The sequence below is a fragment of the Rhamphochromis longiceps genome, linkage group LG19 (genome assembly GCF_057381845.1).
Source record: "Rhamphochromis longiceps isolate RC_006_pf linkage group LG19, R_longiceps_female_GT1.1, whole genome shotgun sequence".
Lineage (NCBI taxonomy): Eukaryota > Metazoa > Chordata > Actinopteri > Cichliformes > Cichlidae > Rhamphochromis > Rhamphochromis longiceps.
In genome coordinates, this window is record NC_140575.1 from 20,716,407 (window position 1) to 20,733,283 (window position 16,877).

The window sequence follows — 16,877 nt, forward strand, 5'->3', positions numbered from 1 at the left end:
GAGAAGGTGAAGGAGGAAAAAAAACCCAAAAAACAAACAAACAGTCAAAGCACATGGACATGTGAGAGGGAGCTTAAAGACCAAAGTGACATTTCAAAGTGCAAAAGGGGGGTAAGGGGAGTAGGGGAGTGAGCTCATGTACAGCCATAGGTTAGGTCCAGTGAGCAAGCATGTTAATATGAGACACAGTGAAGAAAATCTATATACACAGAGAATCAAGAATGAGTAGTTTCTTTAGGACTAACATGTTTTGACTGTCTCAAAGTAAAAAAACAAACAAAACAAACTCAGACGATGTGAAATCCAAACAACAACAAATCTTTAATTTGCCTTAAATTCATTTGTCTGGTTAAGCCTCATGAGGCGCATTTATCTAAGACAAACCAGGTAGAGACTGAACGAGAACAACTGGGGGTAAATGGGAGCAGTTCCCATGACAACAGTTTCCATGGATCACCTGGTTGTTATTCCTCCTTCTGCAAAAGGACTCCAGGGGGAGAAGTCATTATCTTTGACATCCTGTGGAAAAGCATACATTCACAGAAATAGATATTTACATAGCTGCAGTTTTGTTAATCATCTGATATCTTTTTACTCCACACGCACGCACGCACGCACGCACGCACGCACGCACGCACGCACGCACACACACTACAAACAGAAACTAAAATTAGTGTTAAACAGAAAATGATTTAAACAGAACATGATAATCACCGTTTCATAATGAGCCGCAGTTTCCTTCTGTACTGGTGCTTTAAACTGGAGCTTGTCAACTGTAAAAAACAGAGATGGTGTTTCTTTTCTTTTCTCCCTTTCTTTGCGCACATCTTTGACACTAGAGGGCATCAGCATCCAACACTTCAACACACACAAAGCACTGGAGTTATCAACATTGGGCATTAGTACCAGAAAACTTGGGAAAAAATTCCTTCCTAACCTAAAAACAGGTGTAAGAACAAACCCAAAGCAGATCATCTGCTTCCACAACAGTTAACCTGCCAAAACACTACAGAGATCCCTCACTGATTTACGATGTTACGACTTGAATGTTTGGTCTGTAGCTTCAAGACGAGTTGCTCACTAAAGACAGACACAGGTTAAACTTGACGCTGACCAGACCTGTTCCCTTTGGGGAAATATTAGTGTGAGGAAACATGAATTACAGATACATCACAGGACAGATTCTTCAGCAGTTTAGACTTCAGGTTGCGTTCTGTCAAACAGTTGATCCAATAAGGGTGTCTGGTTTGCTGTCCAGTATAAATACGACATGATTCGGCTGTAATTATGAAGGTGAAAGAAATCAGCCCACATAATCACCTTCGCATTAACAAAGACGCGTTGTATTAAAGAATTCAGACCACAGATCCCTCCCCACCTCCCCTTTCCCATGTTTTTCTTCTCAACATATCCAGATAGTGTGGAGGTTGGGAGGTAAGAAAAACAATAAAAAAGTTTAAAGAATTGAAGCCGAGTGATCAGGTGAGTCTTACGAGGCAAGCTTTGCTTTCTTGTCAGGGTAAGATTAGTCATTTAAATGCAATTTCAAGTCAGTCAGCCTAACAGGAACCAAGATGTCACAATATCCAAATTATTCAGCCTTACAAAAAAGCTGAAGTTACATTAGGTAGCCACTATATGCAGACAAAATCGCCTTATTAGTACCATTTAAATGTCAAACCGAGTGTTCCATTTCTACAACATTATCATATTTCTAATGAAATCTTAGGGGTGAGGGTTGGAATTAGACAAACACACACTGTCTCACTACTCTCACACTGACCTGCATCCACCCTGTGTCCCTCAGTGAAGCTAGGACTTGAGGGTGGCTCTCTTTGGTCTGTTCCATTGTTTGCTTCATGGTGGAGGGAAGGTCATATAACAGTGAGAAATTTAGATAAAAGAAACCAGACAAGAAGTACATCTGATACAAGCGATCACAGCACAGACGAGCACAAAACACAATGCAGCATGGTATAAATACCACACCTATCTCAACGCCAGGCAGCTGTTAGGTCATTCTAAAATGATGAAATGAAGAAATGGCCACAAACTACTGACACAACAGGCACAACACTGCATTCGGCTTTATCTATCACAACTAACGGCGACACAAAAAAAAACCAAAAAAAAAAAAACACAGCTTCCCTGAAGGGGCAGGGGGCAAGATGTAGAACTGTGACAACTGGACCCATCGCCAAATTCTTGAAAACAAATTCTGGCTAAAAACTTGAGATTTTTAGGAAAACTCAGAGACCCTTCAGACAAGCTATTTTGCAGGATTCCTTGAGCAACAGATGAGACAACACTTAACATGTAAAAATAGCACAAGCGACTTTACTTTCTCTTCCATGAATCCACAGACTTTTTTTTTAGACACGCCAAAACATGCTGTGGCCTGGAAAGGTGCCAGCCTCTGCTGCAGGATTAAAGGAATGACCCTTGGTGATGCCACCAGACCTAGATCGACCTAACCACTCACAACAGCTAACACGCAAACCAACGACAGGACAGAAGCACAGCGAGCGATTGCGGAGAGGGGCTGGCCTTAATGATCCATTTAGCTTTGATGTTCACTTACAGTCGATCTCTGAGCGCGTCCTCTCAGCTCTGGCATGCTTGTTGGTGGAGCGGATGGTGTGTCTGACTTCGCTGTTTCCCTGAAACTGATGGTGAAAGACAGAATTTTTATTGAGGGAGCAGCACTTCAGAAGACAGTAAAATGTTAGGAGCTTATATAATATTCAGTGTGTAATTATTAGTTATCGCATTATCTTTTTAGATTATCTACAAAATTTGAGTTACGGTTAGCCAAAGCTGAGCTGAGACCAGCTTTTCTGGAGCATGATCACATTATTATGCATCCCAGTGGCTGTTTGTTTGCAACAAGCTCTATTGCTTGCAGTCAATAGCCTTTAGAGTTTTTTCACTCATCGTGGCCAAGACAGTGCTACTGCTGTCAGTGGGAGAAAAGCACAATGGTCCTTTAAAAAGCGCTGGTACCACCTCTTTGGCTGCCACATAGATGTGATGTTGAATCCAGTCGGAATAATAATGTCATTGGAGAGAATCAGGAAGAGGGGGAAGGGAAGTTTTAGGGGAACATGAAAGACCTGAAAGAAGCTCGCTGGTTATAGTTCACCGCTGAAAACATGTCACACATTCTAATATTTACATTCACTGATAAGAATCTGTCGTGTAGCTCAAACAGCAAGTGATAGTTTAACGTACTTCTTTAAATCAGTTATTTGCAACAAGTTCAAACATGTTCAAACAAACATGTACCAAGAACTGCATTACAGGTTTAATATTTTCAGGGTATAAATAAAAGTTGTGTGTTTATATTTCTGATTACTAGCTTGTTGACTGGGTTGGCTTTGATTTTCTTAGACAATCTCCTAACAACACACATTTCTATATATGATTTGGAGTCAGTTATTACCTCAAGGTCATCCTCATCCATTTCTCCAAAATTCTGGTGGTTGTCCGGGTTGTTCATCTTATCAATAAGCTCTGTGGCAAGTCTCCTCGTCAAACCCGTCTGAGCCATAAACACATGCTGGGAGAAACACTAAAGAGTTAGAGATCTTTACCAGGATCATAACAGGAAAACAGCTGTTTGTGTTAGACACCTGACACTAATTTGACACATAAGAGTCATAAAGGTATAGAAGCAAAGAATTTAGATTCATGTGGGGGTGGATGAAAAGGAAAGCACACTCTCTGTCAGTTCAAAGATTTTTTACAAATCATGACCTTATCAGGTCTTAAATTTAGGGAAATACTACCCGAGTTGTTAAATAATGACATCATCTGAGGTTGTATTTACCTAATTTTAAGACATGCAAAGAACCCCATTTCTTTTATTATGTCCTGATGCATAAAACTTTTGTATTTAAAGAGGGTGTACTTTCTTTTCAGATTGCAGATTGTAGGTAGTGTTCTACCCCAAAAGCTTGTTACAGATCACCAACTCCTAGCTATAAGGATAAATCATCACATTCCAGGACTTCTGGGATGCAACTATCCTCAGAGATACATGCTGTACTAATGAGACGAGAATACACTGTGCTTGTATACCTAAAAATTAGAAACAGGTGCTAACTGAACTCTGGCTCCCATCCTAAAGAGCTGAAACTAAGATAAGCTTTAATAAATACGAAACACTGAAAACAGTTCAAGGCCAGAGTCTGACGGCAAGCCAAACACTGAGAACGTCAGCCAAACCACACAGAAGCTGAGGAGGCCAGCTGGGGTTCATAAGGCTCTGCTGAATTTGGACAGAATGACAACTTCTATTTGTTTGTCAGGTGTTTTAGATTTGCAAAGGAACATAGGCCAACAAGCAAAAGAAAAAAAGAAGACGAAGAAGACACTGCAAAAAACAACAGACTCTCCGAAAACATTCACATTTTTTAAACATCAGCGCTCATACTGCACTATATTTTTTTTATTTTGAACATTTCAACCACGCATGGAAAACCAGAGTAATATTTATTACCCCTAGAATTTTTTCTGCAGTGGGCCGCTTCTTTGGGCTCTTTGTTAAACACACTTTCACAAAGTTATGGAAGGCAGGAGACCTGTTGGATAAGATAAGTTTGTTTAAAACAACGATTATTCATATTATCTAAGAGCAAGGTATAAAGGTATAAATTATATCGCAATCCAACAATAGCATTGTGATTACTTTGGAACACTCACCATTTGCTCTTATCTTTTAGCTTCGGAGGCTGGAAGCTACTCTTCGACATCAAAAACAAGGCCCTACAGCAGATAAAGGAATGAGGATTTAATGACGCCAAGGAGGAAAATGTATTAATATATTATGTAAGGGAGCTCTAACTGATCATTTATGGGGAGGAAGTAAAACATACCTCATTGGATGCAAGTCAAACATCGGAGGCTGGAGCTCAGCCAACTCTATGGCTGTGATGCCAACAGCCCAGACGTCACACAGCTGGTTGTAGCCCCCGTTCTTCTCCACTGCAGCTACTTCAGGAGCCATCCTAAAGAAAGTGAGGACAGAGATTTAGCAGTGGCTCATTTGTTAGAATAAAAAGCAGAAGTCAGCTTTAGTGAAAGAGCAGAGGCCTGAATGTACCAGGGTCTACACATCTATAGCGTGTGACATTGAACTTTCATCTAGAAAATGGTGAAAAATATTCTAGGATGGAGCTGAAAAGGCTTAGAGTCTTTCACCAGCACTCTTTAACCAAACTAACAAAAGCTGTCAAGGGCCTAGAGGCCTGTTTTACACAGATGACACACTCACCAATAAGGTGTTCCGATAAAGGACTTTCTTTTGGCAATGGTGGCTGTTATTTTGGCTGCAACTCCAAAGTCAGCTGTAAGAAGGATAACAGGGCTTTTCAGATTATGTAATGCACATACAGCTAAAGGTTGTTCAGGAGTTCAGGTTCTTATGAAATAAAGATGCTGAAGAGGAACTTACCCAACTTCACGTCTCCGTTGTCTGTCAGCAGTATGTTGGCACCCTGTAAAGAGTAAACATTTGATTTATGCTGAGAAAATCCATTTAAAAAACATACAACAAGAATTTATTAACATTAGAATGAAGCTTGATTCTCATGTAAAACAACGTTTCAAAAATGTACATTAGATTCAAACAGTTGTATCTATTATGGATCTCAATATGATCACTTCAGGCATACACTGTACTGCTGTGAGCACAGGAGCTCCGCCCACCTGCTCCTCAAACCTTCTGTTTGCGAGGGGGAGCCAATCAGAAAAAGTTGGCTTAAAGAGTGTTTCAGAGATTGAACTGAAGAGCTATATCAAAGCAGATAAGGATCATCTTATAATGTTAATGACGTAAAGTCGCTCAAGCAGAGTCTAAAAAGATAAATACAGGGCCAGAAATAACCACAATAACAGCTTTATATGTGTAAAGATTTCTCAGCAACACCCGGCATGTTACTATCCTGGCGTCTCGTAAACTTGGAGTAGTATCACAGCCTTTAATAGTTTCACTAATATTGTTTCTGCTGGCTGTGACTGACGGTGTCTCTGGTGGCATCCTGCGGTGAGAGTAGAGGAAACAGGAAGTGCTTGCTGCATAGAGCTGAAAAAGATAATAGATCCAGCCCTGACCTTTATGATAACACATGAGAGCGAAGTTCCAGGCTTTAGTGCATGCATCGAGCAAAGTTAACTTCAGCTCAAAAGTGCAAAAGTAGCATCAGTCACATGCTTCCGAGCAAGCACACCCAGTTATGCTTTTCCTGTGACTTTGGTTTTACACCTATGCTGCCATGTCCGACCTCTGCCCCATTTTGAGGGCCACCAATGCATTCATGCTGACATTAATAGTACTGAAACTGCTACTTGTGCTGCTGCTTTTTCTTGAGATGTTCTGAAATTTACTGCTTAAAGTATCATCAGACGGTCGGTGTTTGTATGTGATGTATTACAACAGCCACGATAAGGAGACAAAATTCACATTCAAAGAAAATGAAATAAAAACCAATTGTACCTTGATATCGCGGTGCATCTTCCCCTTAATGTGGAGATATCCCAAACCCTGTAAAGGAAGGCACAGCATTACGTAATGACCACATTTGAAACCACAAACTCTGTAACGTTTCCTCAAAATATTCCAAGTAAATTACCTGTAAGGTCTCTCTGCAGACGTATGCTATTTGAAGCTCTGACAGAGGTCCAGTCACTATTACACACATTCATTCAATGTTAGTAGGGCTGAAGACAGAGATGGCACAAGGTGCATAGCAATAAAACGTAGTTCATGTCTGCACCTTGCCATGTATGAATAAAACTAAAGCTCACCATGATAGATGTCCTGCAGAGATCCTCCCCCGCAGTACTCCATGCATATCCAAAGTTTCTCTCGACTAGAAAAAAAAAGCAGAATTAAGAACATTTTAACCACTTATGCAGTCACAAAATACACCAGAGCAAACAAACATTTTGAGAAGCTGCGAAGCTTGTTTTAGAAAAAATAAAATAAAATTGCTCCCTGATAAAAAACAACTAAGAATAAGAGGTGTAAGAGTTCTGAAACTGGAAATGAATCCTCCATAGAAAGTTTCTTCCTGTTTCACATGAAAGCTGAACATCTAAAAAGCCTTCAGGTAAAGCGTGTGCTGAAAATACAACAAGCGATCGCTGCTGTGGTGAGAAGTTTTCTCTCAGCTTTGTTGTTCACACGCTACACCCTAAAAAACATATAAAAACAGACCAAAAACAGTAACAAGGCCTTATAATTTAGAGAATGGTTGCAGTCCTAATAAAAACGACACGTGAACCAGTAGAGGGGTTGCTCACTGCCACCTTGTTTCACTCAACATTTAGGTGGTCATGGAAACCATTTCAGGTAACTAAAGGGGTCAACAGGAAACTTAAAATTTCCCCAGATAAACAGGGGTTCCTTTGATTAAATTAAGGTAGTTTTATAATAATTAATGCACAGTTCATTGCTCATTAACGCTTTACTGTATCCAGTTGAGCTCTGTGTGGCAACGCCACATAAGACATGCCTGCTGAGATAAGACATACAGCTCTCTGCACGAATAGCCAAATAAAATAGTTCAGAGGCTTTTATTCCATTTAAACCTGCTGGAAGTCTAAGGAAGATGTGGGCGGAACCGGGCCAACTTCCTCTGAAATACCAGCCACAAATCATGGACTCCATTAAAACAGAAGAATAGCATCCTGGCACCGAAGGGCCTAGTCAGCACCCGTCTGCCCAGTTGAAGAGTCTGAGTCATACTTTCACACACACAGGTTTACTAAGTAATTAAATACATCATGTGAGTTTCAGGCAGTGGCTTGTTAAATCCTTTTGACAGTTACATATGAATTCCACAAATGTTATGCACTCGACTGGCTGTGAGAGTGAGGAAAAAAAGAAAACAAACTGTGAGGGTAAAATGACTACGCAGGAGCATTTTGTGCTGGCTCTTACCAGAGGTAGCTCCCAAAGTAGGCCACAATATTGTGGTGCTTGCATTCCTTCACCATGAAGATTTCCTGCTGTATGATGGAAAAGTCATCCCCTGGAAACAGAGAGAGAAATCACAGACACACGGACCAAAAAAAAGTGTTTATTTCATTTTCTGCCCTGCTTTGTTTTAAAATGAAAAATTACTGCAGTCTTAAAATAAAAACCATTTAGTTTAAAAGATCATGTAAAAACCCTCAGAGGTAGTATGTTTTTTGGGCACTAAAGTCTGTTGACACAAACGACCACACAAGCATCCAGTGTGTGACAATGCTTGCATCTTCCTTAAACTTTAGGCTTTAAAAAGGCAAAAAAACAACCCTAAATCTTCTCTTTGTTATCTTTTCAGTTCAGTAAACAAAAAGTCTTCCCATGTTTGCCAAGGTTTCACCATATTTTATCCCTGTGTAAATACAGCAGGATACAGAACACTCAATGACATGAGAGGTTTTAAAGTTTATGTGGTATAGGTCATTATCAAAGCAGCATTCCAGCTCAGCAAAGATCACCACCACATTTAACCAGTAGGAAGCAAAAAGACAAAAATATGTAAGCTCAGCTGTCCCAGTTGAGCATAGAAAGACAGCCCTGGAATACATTAACAGCTGGTTAAGATCAACTACACTCTGTGACTGTCATCACAGGCAATGCTTTAAGCTTAAGTTCATATATAAATGTCTTTGGTTCCGCGATCAATCATCCAGGTTAGGAAATGAAGAAGTACTCAAACTGATGAAGCTTTTCTCCCAGTGAAACGCTACGTGCAGATGAACAAAATCCACTTTCTTTGATTCACACATAAATATACTCTCTGCTTAAATAAATAGTAGGTTGCACATCATTGGTAGTGACAGGAAATTACTGAAAACAAACTTATTTCCTTTCCAGGCTGTGGTCAAACCTGTGAATTCTTGTAACTGAGGTGGTATGTGAACAGACCTCTTTTTTTGCTTCTGTTATACAATCATCAGAGTAAATTAAACTGAGCTGCATTACACAACAATACTGTGCTTCAGACACCAAACCAGGTGGTTTGGGGTCAGCTTTTCTGATACAGGGCTAGTTATACTCAGAAAGAAAGCATGATCAGCAGAAAAACTTCCTGAAGCACAGCGGCTCGTTATTGTGCACAAACACTTTGCAAGCAACTAGGCAACTTGCGTACAGCCAACCTGTTTTCAGTGTGTCTGGGACAGTTTAGGCTTTTTCACGTGCCTGGAATGCAAACACGAGTCAAACTATTTAAACAATACACGAGTCGTGTCTTAAAATAAACCAAACACTATCTATATGCCTTTGATTTTCCTACATATAACTCAGTATAGCAGAAAGCACACATTTCCGTGCGTCACATTATTTTAAGTGACACAGAAGGAGACTTTTTTCCCGAAAACTCATTCAGTCACCAAGGTGGCATGTCAGACATTCTGCTTACAGCTTTTACATAGCTGAAATGTCAAAGAAAAGTTTACCAGAAGGAAGACGTATTGCAAAAGTCGAATACACCTCCAACTGCTTTTTACACGCACGCTGGGATATTCCTGTTAATGTGCCTTTAAAAAGCTTTAATCAGATTCACAATTAAATCTACTTGGTAAAGTTTCTTTTTCCATTTACTCAACACACTGCCATAGTTTTTACTTCTGTACTTTTTGTTACACATTCAACATGTGCAATGATGACGATTGAATTACTCGGTGCTCAATATGGTCAAGAGAAGCCTCAACAGGAGGAAGTGGAGCATTGGCGTAATTCTGCTTGACTCCCTCCACTCCATTTGTTAAATGTCCTATAGATAAGAGGCTATAATAAGAATATGAGTAATGCCTCACACTCACCGGACCTTGTGAAAGCAACTGCTTGACAGCTTTGACGCAAAGCTCCAATTTTTTTCATGGAATCCTACATGAAGCCTCACCTTGGCGAACAGGGTTATAACTATGTCATACCACATGTGTACAGGGAGAACTAGTGTGGATCACAAACAATCTTAAATATATCTGTTGACTGACAGCAAAGGGTTTGAAGAGCCACAAAAATTTGAGCAGGAGTAATTTTAGTGAGTGAGCTTAGTACAGAAAACAAAATACATAACAAGTCACCCCACAATCTTCTCTTCTTGGTGAGCAGAGGCCTAAGAGTTTAGCCACTTCCTCCCAGATCGAGCGCTTCCCCCTGCTCTGAATATACACTATGCCTCTCATCGTGTCAAGTTTAATTTCAGTATGTAGGACTTTTGTCGAAACCTGTTACCGATAATCTCAGAAATAAAGTCCTTTTTTAATTTAAAAACATATCTGACGGTAGAAGAAGATGGCTTTATTTTAACTGACTGCTAACTGGAACCATCCAAAGATGAGAAACAAGATTAGGAAACATTAAAAGTTACTGTTTATGTGTTGAAATTTAAAAAAAAGAAAGTAAAATAAAAAAAAAGGTAAGTCTGGTGACATAGTTCTGAGAATCTCTAGTGGAAACTGCTGGGAGGTTTTTGCAAACACACAGAACTTAAAAACTACAGAGTCACAAGACGACCAGACTAATGATGAAGTGATTATGAGTTTGTACCAAAAAAAGAAAAACAAAGAAATGTCCTTCTCCATTTGTCATTAATGGTCACACAGTGACAACCCACACCAATTTGGTTCAGTGGTTATTTTTCTTTTAATGCTGCAGTCAAAAGCCCCACAGTCTCACCGCCAGAAGGTTTTACCACTCCTAACTCTTTTTCTGTCCCGTATTTTCTTACGGGCGTCACTCCTGGTTAAACCTGTTTGATTGCACGGTCCACCCAAAGCTGTTTACCTCGAGCACAGAAAGGAGGGCCTCTTGCGAAAGATTAGGTAAAGAAAGGAGTCCTTCTTTGACCAAAGCTGGGTCAAAAAAAAGAAAAGAAAAGAAAGGAACTCTGAACACAGGTTTAGATCATCTTGATAATCTATTGAGTTAACCTGTAACAATTTTTGCTTTAAAGCCTTTGCAGTCCAACCTTCTCACTTCATCTGATATTTTCTGATCATTCCTATATAACCTGTCAAGTCTGCACAAGTCATATCGACCATTTTGCACAGTCCATCATAAAAACAAGAAACGTTCCTCCCTCGCCAAGTCTGTCTTTTGGCATGCAGCTCACTTTCCTAATTTTTTTTTTAACAGGTTAAGCGTGACAAGAAAGACGAGAAATGTTTCTTTGCATCTGTTTACGACCAGCCTGCCAATTAAAAAAAAAAAAAACTATCTTGAGCAGTCAAAACATGTGATGCACGTTTTTATAAACTGCCTTTCGTTCAACTTAATCAACAAGAACCTTCATCAGAAAAAAAAATCAAACAAAGAAAATACGTTGCGGCTCAACTGCATTACATAACAAGATGGGACATGTTTTGGCCCTCAACCAGCTTCAGCTTTCTGAAATTTGTAGTTGAAATATTCAGCTTGTGGTCTCCATCAGACAAATTTAGCACCATTGATCTCAGTCATTGTCATAAGCCGAGGCCACCAAGTCAGGATAAATTCATACTTTTATGCTCTGTCCTGCAGGAATCCATACTACCGCACAATAATATATAGAATAATAATAATATATATCAAGTTCATGGATCAAACATTTAAACATTTGACAAGAAGAACAAATGTAAACACTGATTAGTGATCCTATGATTCTTCATTGACCCAGACATGTGATGAATGAAAGAAAAGCATAAACAGGAGTGAATGTCCTCCTTCGCTGTTAATCAGCTGAGCTCTGTCTGGTCGCTGGTGGTACAAAGCCCTCTCCGTAATCCCACTAATCTGGATCGTGCTAACTCTGTCACTAGGTCATTACCAGCATAAACCCCAAAGTGGAACCAGTCTTTCTGTTCCTTGTACACAAAACCACACATCATACTCCTGCTGGGAAATGAGATTTATTTTTCACTGTTTAGATATTTGCCTTTTCTTGATAAATATTATATAAAATCTTCAGTTTACGTAAGAAGTCCAGTTTTGTTGCAGTAAAAAAAATTTTTTTTACAGTTATTTGAGGGGAGTTTTTTTCTGTAAAATGCTAAAAAGCTGTGTGTTTTCTTTTCACTGCGATGAGATAATGAAATAAAGGTAACAGCTCTTACCTGGTTCCAACTTTATGACCTTCACAGCAGCAAGCTCTCCGGTTTGTATGTTTCGAGCCTGAAAAACACAATAACACAATTTTAACTGAGGCTTTAACTGTAGGTTGCTCACCGCCTGTTAACTGTATTGACTGAAACACTGACTATAGAGACCAAATAAACTTGAACACAAAAGTCAATAAAGAAAAGAAGTTGTGGCCAACCAGCATTATAAATTAGCCACCAGGGAAAGGCCGGACACCGTCTGTGACTTATGAATAAATGTCTGAATGTCTGCATATTTTAGTCATTCCTCAGTTAATTTTTTGTTTCTTCCCTGAATCACTTCATAATGCCGACAAGCATGTTTGTATTTCATAGATTTTACAAAGCATCCATCATGTGTAAAAGTCCTGTGCTACAGCAGGTTTCACTGAAGTCCAAATCCAGGTCAAGACGGGATGCTGCCTAATCCGAGAGAGTGAAATGTCTGGACGAGCGGCTAAATCAGCCATAAACCACAAAACCCAGCAGCCTGGGCATCTTTCAGTAGTGGAATGTGGTGGTGATTCACACATGTAAACAGCAACCCAAACAAAGCTTTAAACTGTTTAAAATGCAGCTGCGTGCACACAAACATAAAGACATTTAAGAAAACAGAACAATTTTTTCCTACTGTGCACATATTACGAGAGCATGTGACTGTTCTGCTTTAAACTCAAGTGTGTTTAGTATTTGTGTTGAACCTCTGTTTGTTACTTCCTGAAGCAGAGGTAACCAACCTAAGAAATAAGCCACTAAAGGGGGGAGTTTTCATTATAATACCCACATACAAGATGAAGCAGAGAATATGTAGCATGTGACACTGTTTCTCATTTCCATTAGGATTCTTTCCATCTCTCTCTCACGTCTCTGGTCTCATGTTTGCGCAAATTCAGGGTAATTACAGTGAGGCTGATTCCTTCAAACTGAACATATACATAGAACAAAGTGAGTAAACATCATAAGTGTGAAAGACCTGGCACTTTTCACAACTCAAAATACCTCCAGGTACCCCATTATTTTGGGAAAACAAAACTTTTCTAGCATTTTTTTTAAGTCAAATTTGATTGTTGAGCCTATAAGTGCAGTTTTAATGCCCTTGTGACAATCAAAATATAAGTAATTTAGATAAGGCTGTAAAATAGCTGGTCAAATAATGGATGTGTAACTAAGATGGCTGCTGAGTGGTGAGACTAGCTTCTAGAATGATTTTACTACAAGTGACTGACTATTTACAGTATCCCTTAGTTCCTTCTTTGTCCCTCAACACTTAACTTTGATGCAAATATTTTCAAAGCCATCGATACTCCATTCATCTACTGGCCTTCCAAGATTGGTTTTTCCCTTTCTAATTGTGTTATATGACAGGAAATTGACCAGAAAAAGATTCACAACCTGGGGAATTACTCTACAACTAAAGAAAACCAAAATAACCTCCACAGAGATGCCATGAAATTGTTAAACCAATATATTCACATGTAGTAAACATTCAAAGGTGAGGAATGCCATGCTGAGGACTTTTCCCAAATCTAAAGGCGCTTTCTCTGTCAAAGGGCAGAACACACCCATAGTGAAACGCATGTTTAGACAGGGGCCTGATCATATTTCAACTCACTGCAGCTCTGAGCCTGTGAGCTCCGGGAGAATACCAGGCGCAGCATACCACCGGTGGCCTGTCTGGGGGTGGAGGGTGGGCTGGCTCGCTGGCCAGGAAGGCTTTGTATGGAGGGAGGCCATGTGAGCCCGGCTGAACCATCACGTCTACATCAGATGGTTTGTCTGTTTGTGTGCGACAGATGGATAAACAAGAAAATTCTCCAGCAAAACGCACCTCGCCGCAGCCAGACAAACAGTGGGAAACATCTGGCAGTTAGTCGGCTATACCCAGCAAATTAATAACACATACGCAAAACAGCATTGGCTTGAAACAAATACATCAACGCACTAATATAATCATTCGATTTTCTATGGGGATTCTCCAGATGTTTGAGATTCACAACAATCTGACAAAGAAAAGGAGCAAATCCTCATAAATGTGCAGCTGGAACAAGTAAAGCTTTGCCATTTTTCAAGAAGAACATGGTAACAAATCACCCGAACAGTCAATTACTCTCTCTCTACTCTTTCTTACTTTGGACCTCTGGTTTTAACTGCAATAAAAGACTGTAGACTCAAGACTATTTGCCCAGTTTTTCCACAAAAAAGGGAAAAACCCCAAAAAGAAAAACTTACGAAACTAGACTGTCTCACAAAAAGCTGCAAAATAAATACAGCGCATATGCAAGTGAGAAAAAGGAACCAAATAATCATATGTTATTGCTGACAGTCTTTCTATATCCATGTCCAAAAACTAAACACAAATTTGACAGCTGAACTCTTATTCTGAAAAGTTATGCATCACACAATGTACTGTAACTGACCACTTTATTAGGTACGTCCTTGTACTGTCCTGGAGCCACTTTCGCTTTCAGAACTGCTTTAAATCTTCACAGCACAGATTCAACAAGGTGGTCAAAACATTCCTTTGGCCCATATTAACAGATAGTATCACACAGTTGCTGCACATTTGTCACGTGCACATCCATGATGTGAATCTCCTGTTCCACCGCATTTCAAAGAACAATAGAATAGAATAGAAATATCCTTTATGGACCCTGACTGGGGGAAACTGTAGTCTTCCAGCAGCAAAGTGACAGGCAGATGGAAAATGCAAATAAAAAATAAGAAATAAGAGACTGTACACTAAGTAAGGGCAATTTACAACATAAGCTGGTGTAGCCCATCTGGTTCAAGGTTAGACATGTTATGCATTCAGAGATGCTCTTCTGCATACTTCTGTATAACGAGGTATGCTGAACGAGTGGTTATTTGAGTTACTCTTGCCCTTCTATTAGCCTAAAGCATTTTGGCCATTCTCTTCTGATATCTGGGATCAACAAGGCATTTTCCCCTGCTGCTCACTGGGCACTTTTTGTCTTTTTCAGATATTATCTGTAAAGCCAACCAATGATAGTGTGGTGGAAAATCCCAGTAGATAAAGAGTTTCAAAAATACTCAGACTATCCATCTGACACCAACAACCACATTCAAAGTCACTTAAATCACCTTTATTTCTTCCTCATTCTGATGTTCAAATTGAACTTCAGCAGGCCATCTTGACCATGTCCACATGCCTATCTGTTGAGTTACTCCCATGTGACTCTCTAATGACATATTCAGTTAGCAAGCAGCTAAACAGGTGTACCTATTGAAGTAAGTGGTGAATGTATTTCTGATGTATGTTGCATTGTCTCCACCAAAAGTGGTAGAGCAAACTAACAAGAAGATACAAGCAACGACCTGAGCACAACAGTCAAACTGGTTTAGCAACACTGCCTCCACAAGCAGGAAAATACAGGTAACAAACTGATCCAACCAATAAAATAAGATAACAAAGTAAAAAACAGTAAGCGCCACCATATGCAATGTTTGGCGCATGAATGGATGCACAACCTGGCTCTCACTCAAAAGCTCCTGTCAATGTGTTTGCCACATGTTATCATGGCTTACAAAGCAAACACCACTCTGGCTTAAATTACAGCGACAGCCTGATTAGTCATGATGTGGTGGGTTATGTTATCTCTAGCTCTAATGATAGACTGTGGGAACATCACTGTACCTTATACACGTCTCCATATGTGCCACTTCCAACCCTCTGAATGAGTTCAAAGTCATGCTGAGGGTTCCTCCTTTGGATTTCATTGCTTGGTCGGGTAAAGATATCCATGGTACCTTGACCCAGAGATGCCTTTACATTTATTTGGACTGACCAACGGTGGTGTCGATGATCTGATGCAACAATGGTTTTGAGTCAGTGTTACTCAGACTGCCCGTCCCTGTTGTCCATGTCCTGAAAGGTGGAAAGTTTTTTGGGGAAAAGTGCACAAAAGAAAAACAGCGAGTATTAATCTCTATTAATAACCCTGGACGAGCTTAGCTTTGACATCTGTCACGCAAGCACTAACTAATTTACCGCCAACTACTCCTCAAAAGTAATAAAGAGACAAGCATTTAAAAGCAGTGACTATTATAACGGTATTAACATGCAGGTTGTGGTCATTCCAGCAATTAGCCAGAGCCGGTGAGAGGCTTAGCATCCGGGCGGGTCAGCTAACGCTAGCTAACTGGCTAAAGTTAGCTTCTCGGCTGGCTTTAACTTCAACAGTGTATACCTTCAACAACACAAACACGGCGGGAGCATGTCTTGAACTCCGAATCGTTTTCAGGCTTTTAACTGTGCGATGGCGTCGAATAGTTATCCAAAAAACAAACAAACAAAGGCGGTCCCCCTCTTTTGTTATCGAGGGAACAGTAGTAAACTTCACTCGCTTGCTGGTCCTGCTGCTGCTGCTGCTGCAGTTCACTCCTTCAGAGAAAAAGCGACAGGGTCGACTTCAAATCCCCGCAAGCCAGCGTTAAGTTTTGCCGTTGCCATGTCATTTCCCTCGGCTGACAGTTTTAGATTAGCCTCGGGCTCATGGGTAGAATACTAACGTTAGACTACATAAACAATAAACTGTTGGATTTACTGAAATAACACGCTCCCTTAAAAGCAACAGTGTGTTACTAATCTTTGTGGAGTCGCAGTTATTGGACGCTGCTGCATTCGAGTGCATCACGGAAAATAATCTAACCACAATCACGTATTTATTACATCGTTAATAATATAACAAAAGTATTCGATTTGTAATAAAGAAATAAAAATATAAAGGGCATTCAAAGCA

At 39.9% G+C, this 16,877-nt stretch overlaps 1 protein-coding gene across 10 annotated transcripts in view; it reads right to left on the reverse strand.

Annotated features, from left to right (window-relative positions):
• Positions 1-16,755, reverse strand: part of map4k5 (mitogen-activated protein kinase kinase kinase kinase 5) — a 28,859-nt gene extending 12,104 nt beyond the window's left edge. For 3 of the 10 annotated variants that reach the window (XM_085391481.1, XM_085391483.1, XM_085391486.1), the window contains exons 1-17: positions 16,326-16,755; positions 15,773-16,003; positions 12,094-12,151; positions 7,946-8,036; positions 6,808-6,872; positions 6,633-6,688; positions 6,497-6,544; positions 5,456-5,498; positions 5,276-5,348; positions 4,878-5,009; positions 4,705-4,767; positions 4,502-4,583; positions 3,443-3,559; positions 2,582-2,666; positions 1,784-1,855; positions 715-773; positions 458-519 (exon numbers count right to left, since the gene is read on the reverse strand). In XM_085391481.1, coding sequence (XP_085247607.1) covers positions 458-519; positions 715-773; positions 1,784-1,855; positions 2,582-2,666; positions 3,443-3,559; positions 4,502-4,583; positions 4,705-4,767; positions 4,878-5,009; positions 5,276-5,348; positions 5,456-5,498; positions 6,497-6,544; positions 6,633-6,688; positions 6,808-6,872; positions 7,946-8,036; positions 12,094-12,151; positions 15,773-15,880 — 1,214 coding nt within the window. In that variant the 5' untranslated portion in view covers positions 15,881-16,003; positions 16,326-16,755. Of the gene's footprint in view, positions 1-457; positions 520-714; positions 774-1,783; positions 1,856-2,581; positions 2,667-3,442; positions 3,560-4,501; positions 4,584-4,704; positions 4,768-4,877; positions 5,010-5,275; positions 5,349-5,455; positions 5,499-6,496; positions 6,545-6,632; positions 6,689-6,807; positions 6,873-7,945; positions 8,037-12,093; positions 12,152-13,729; positions 13,894-15,772; positions 16,004-16,325 lie in introns of those variants that run through there. The other 7 variants (XM_085391478.1, XM_085391479.1, XM_085391482.1 and 4 more) reach the window with 5 other exon arrangements.
• Positions 16,756-16,877: the final 122 nt, after the last annotated feature.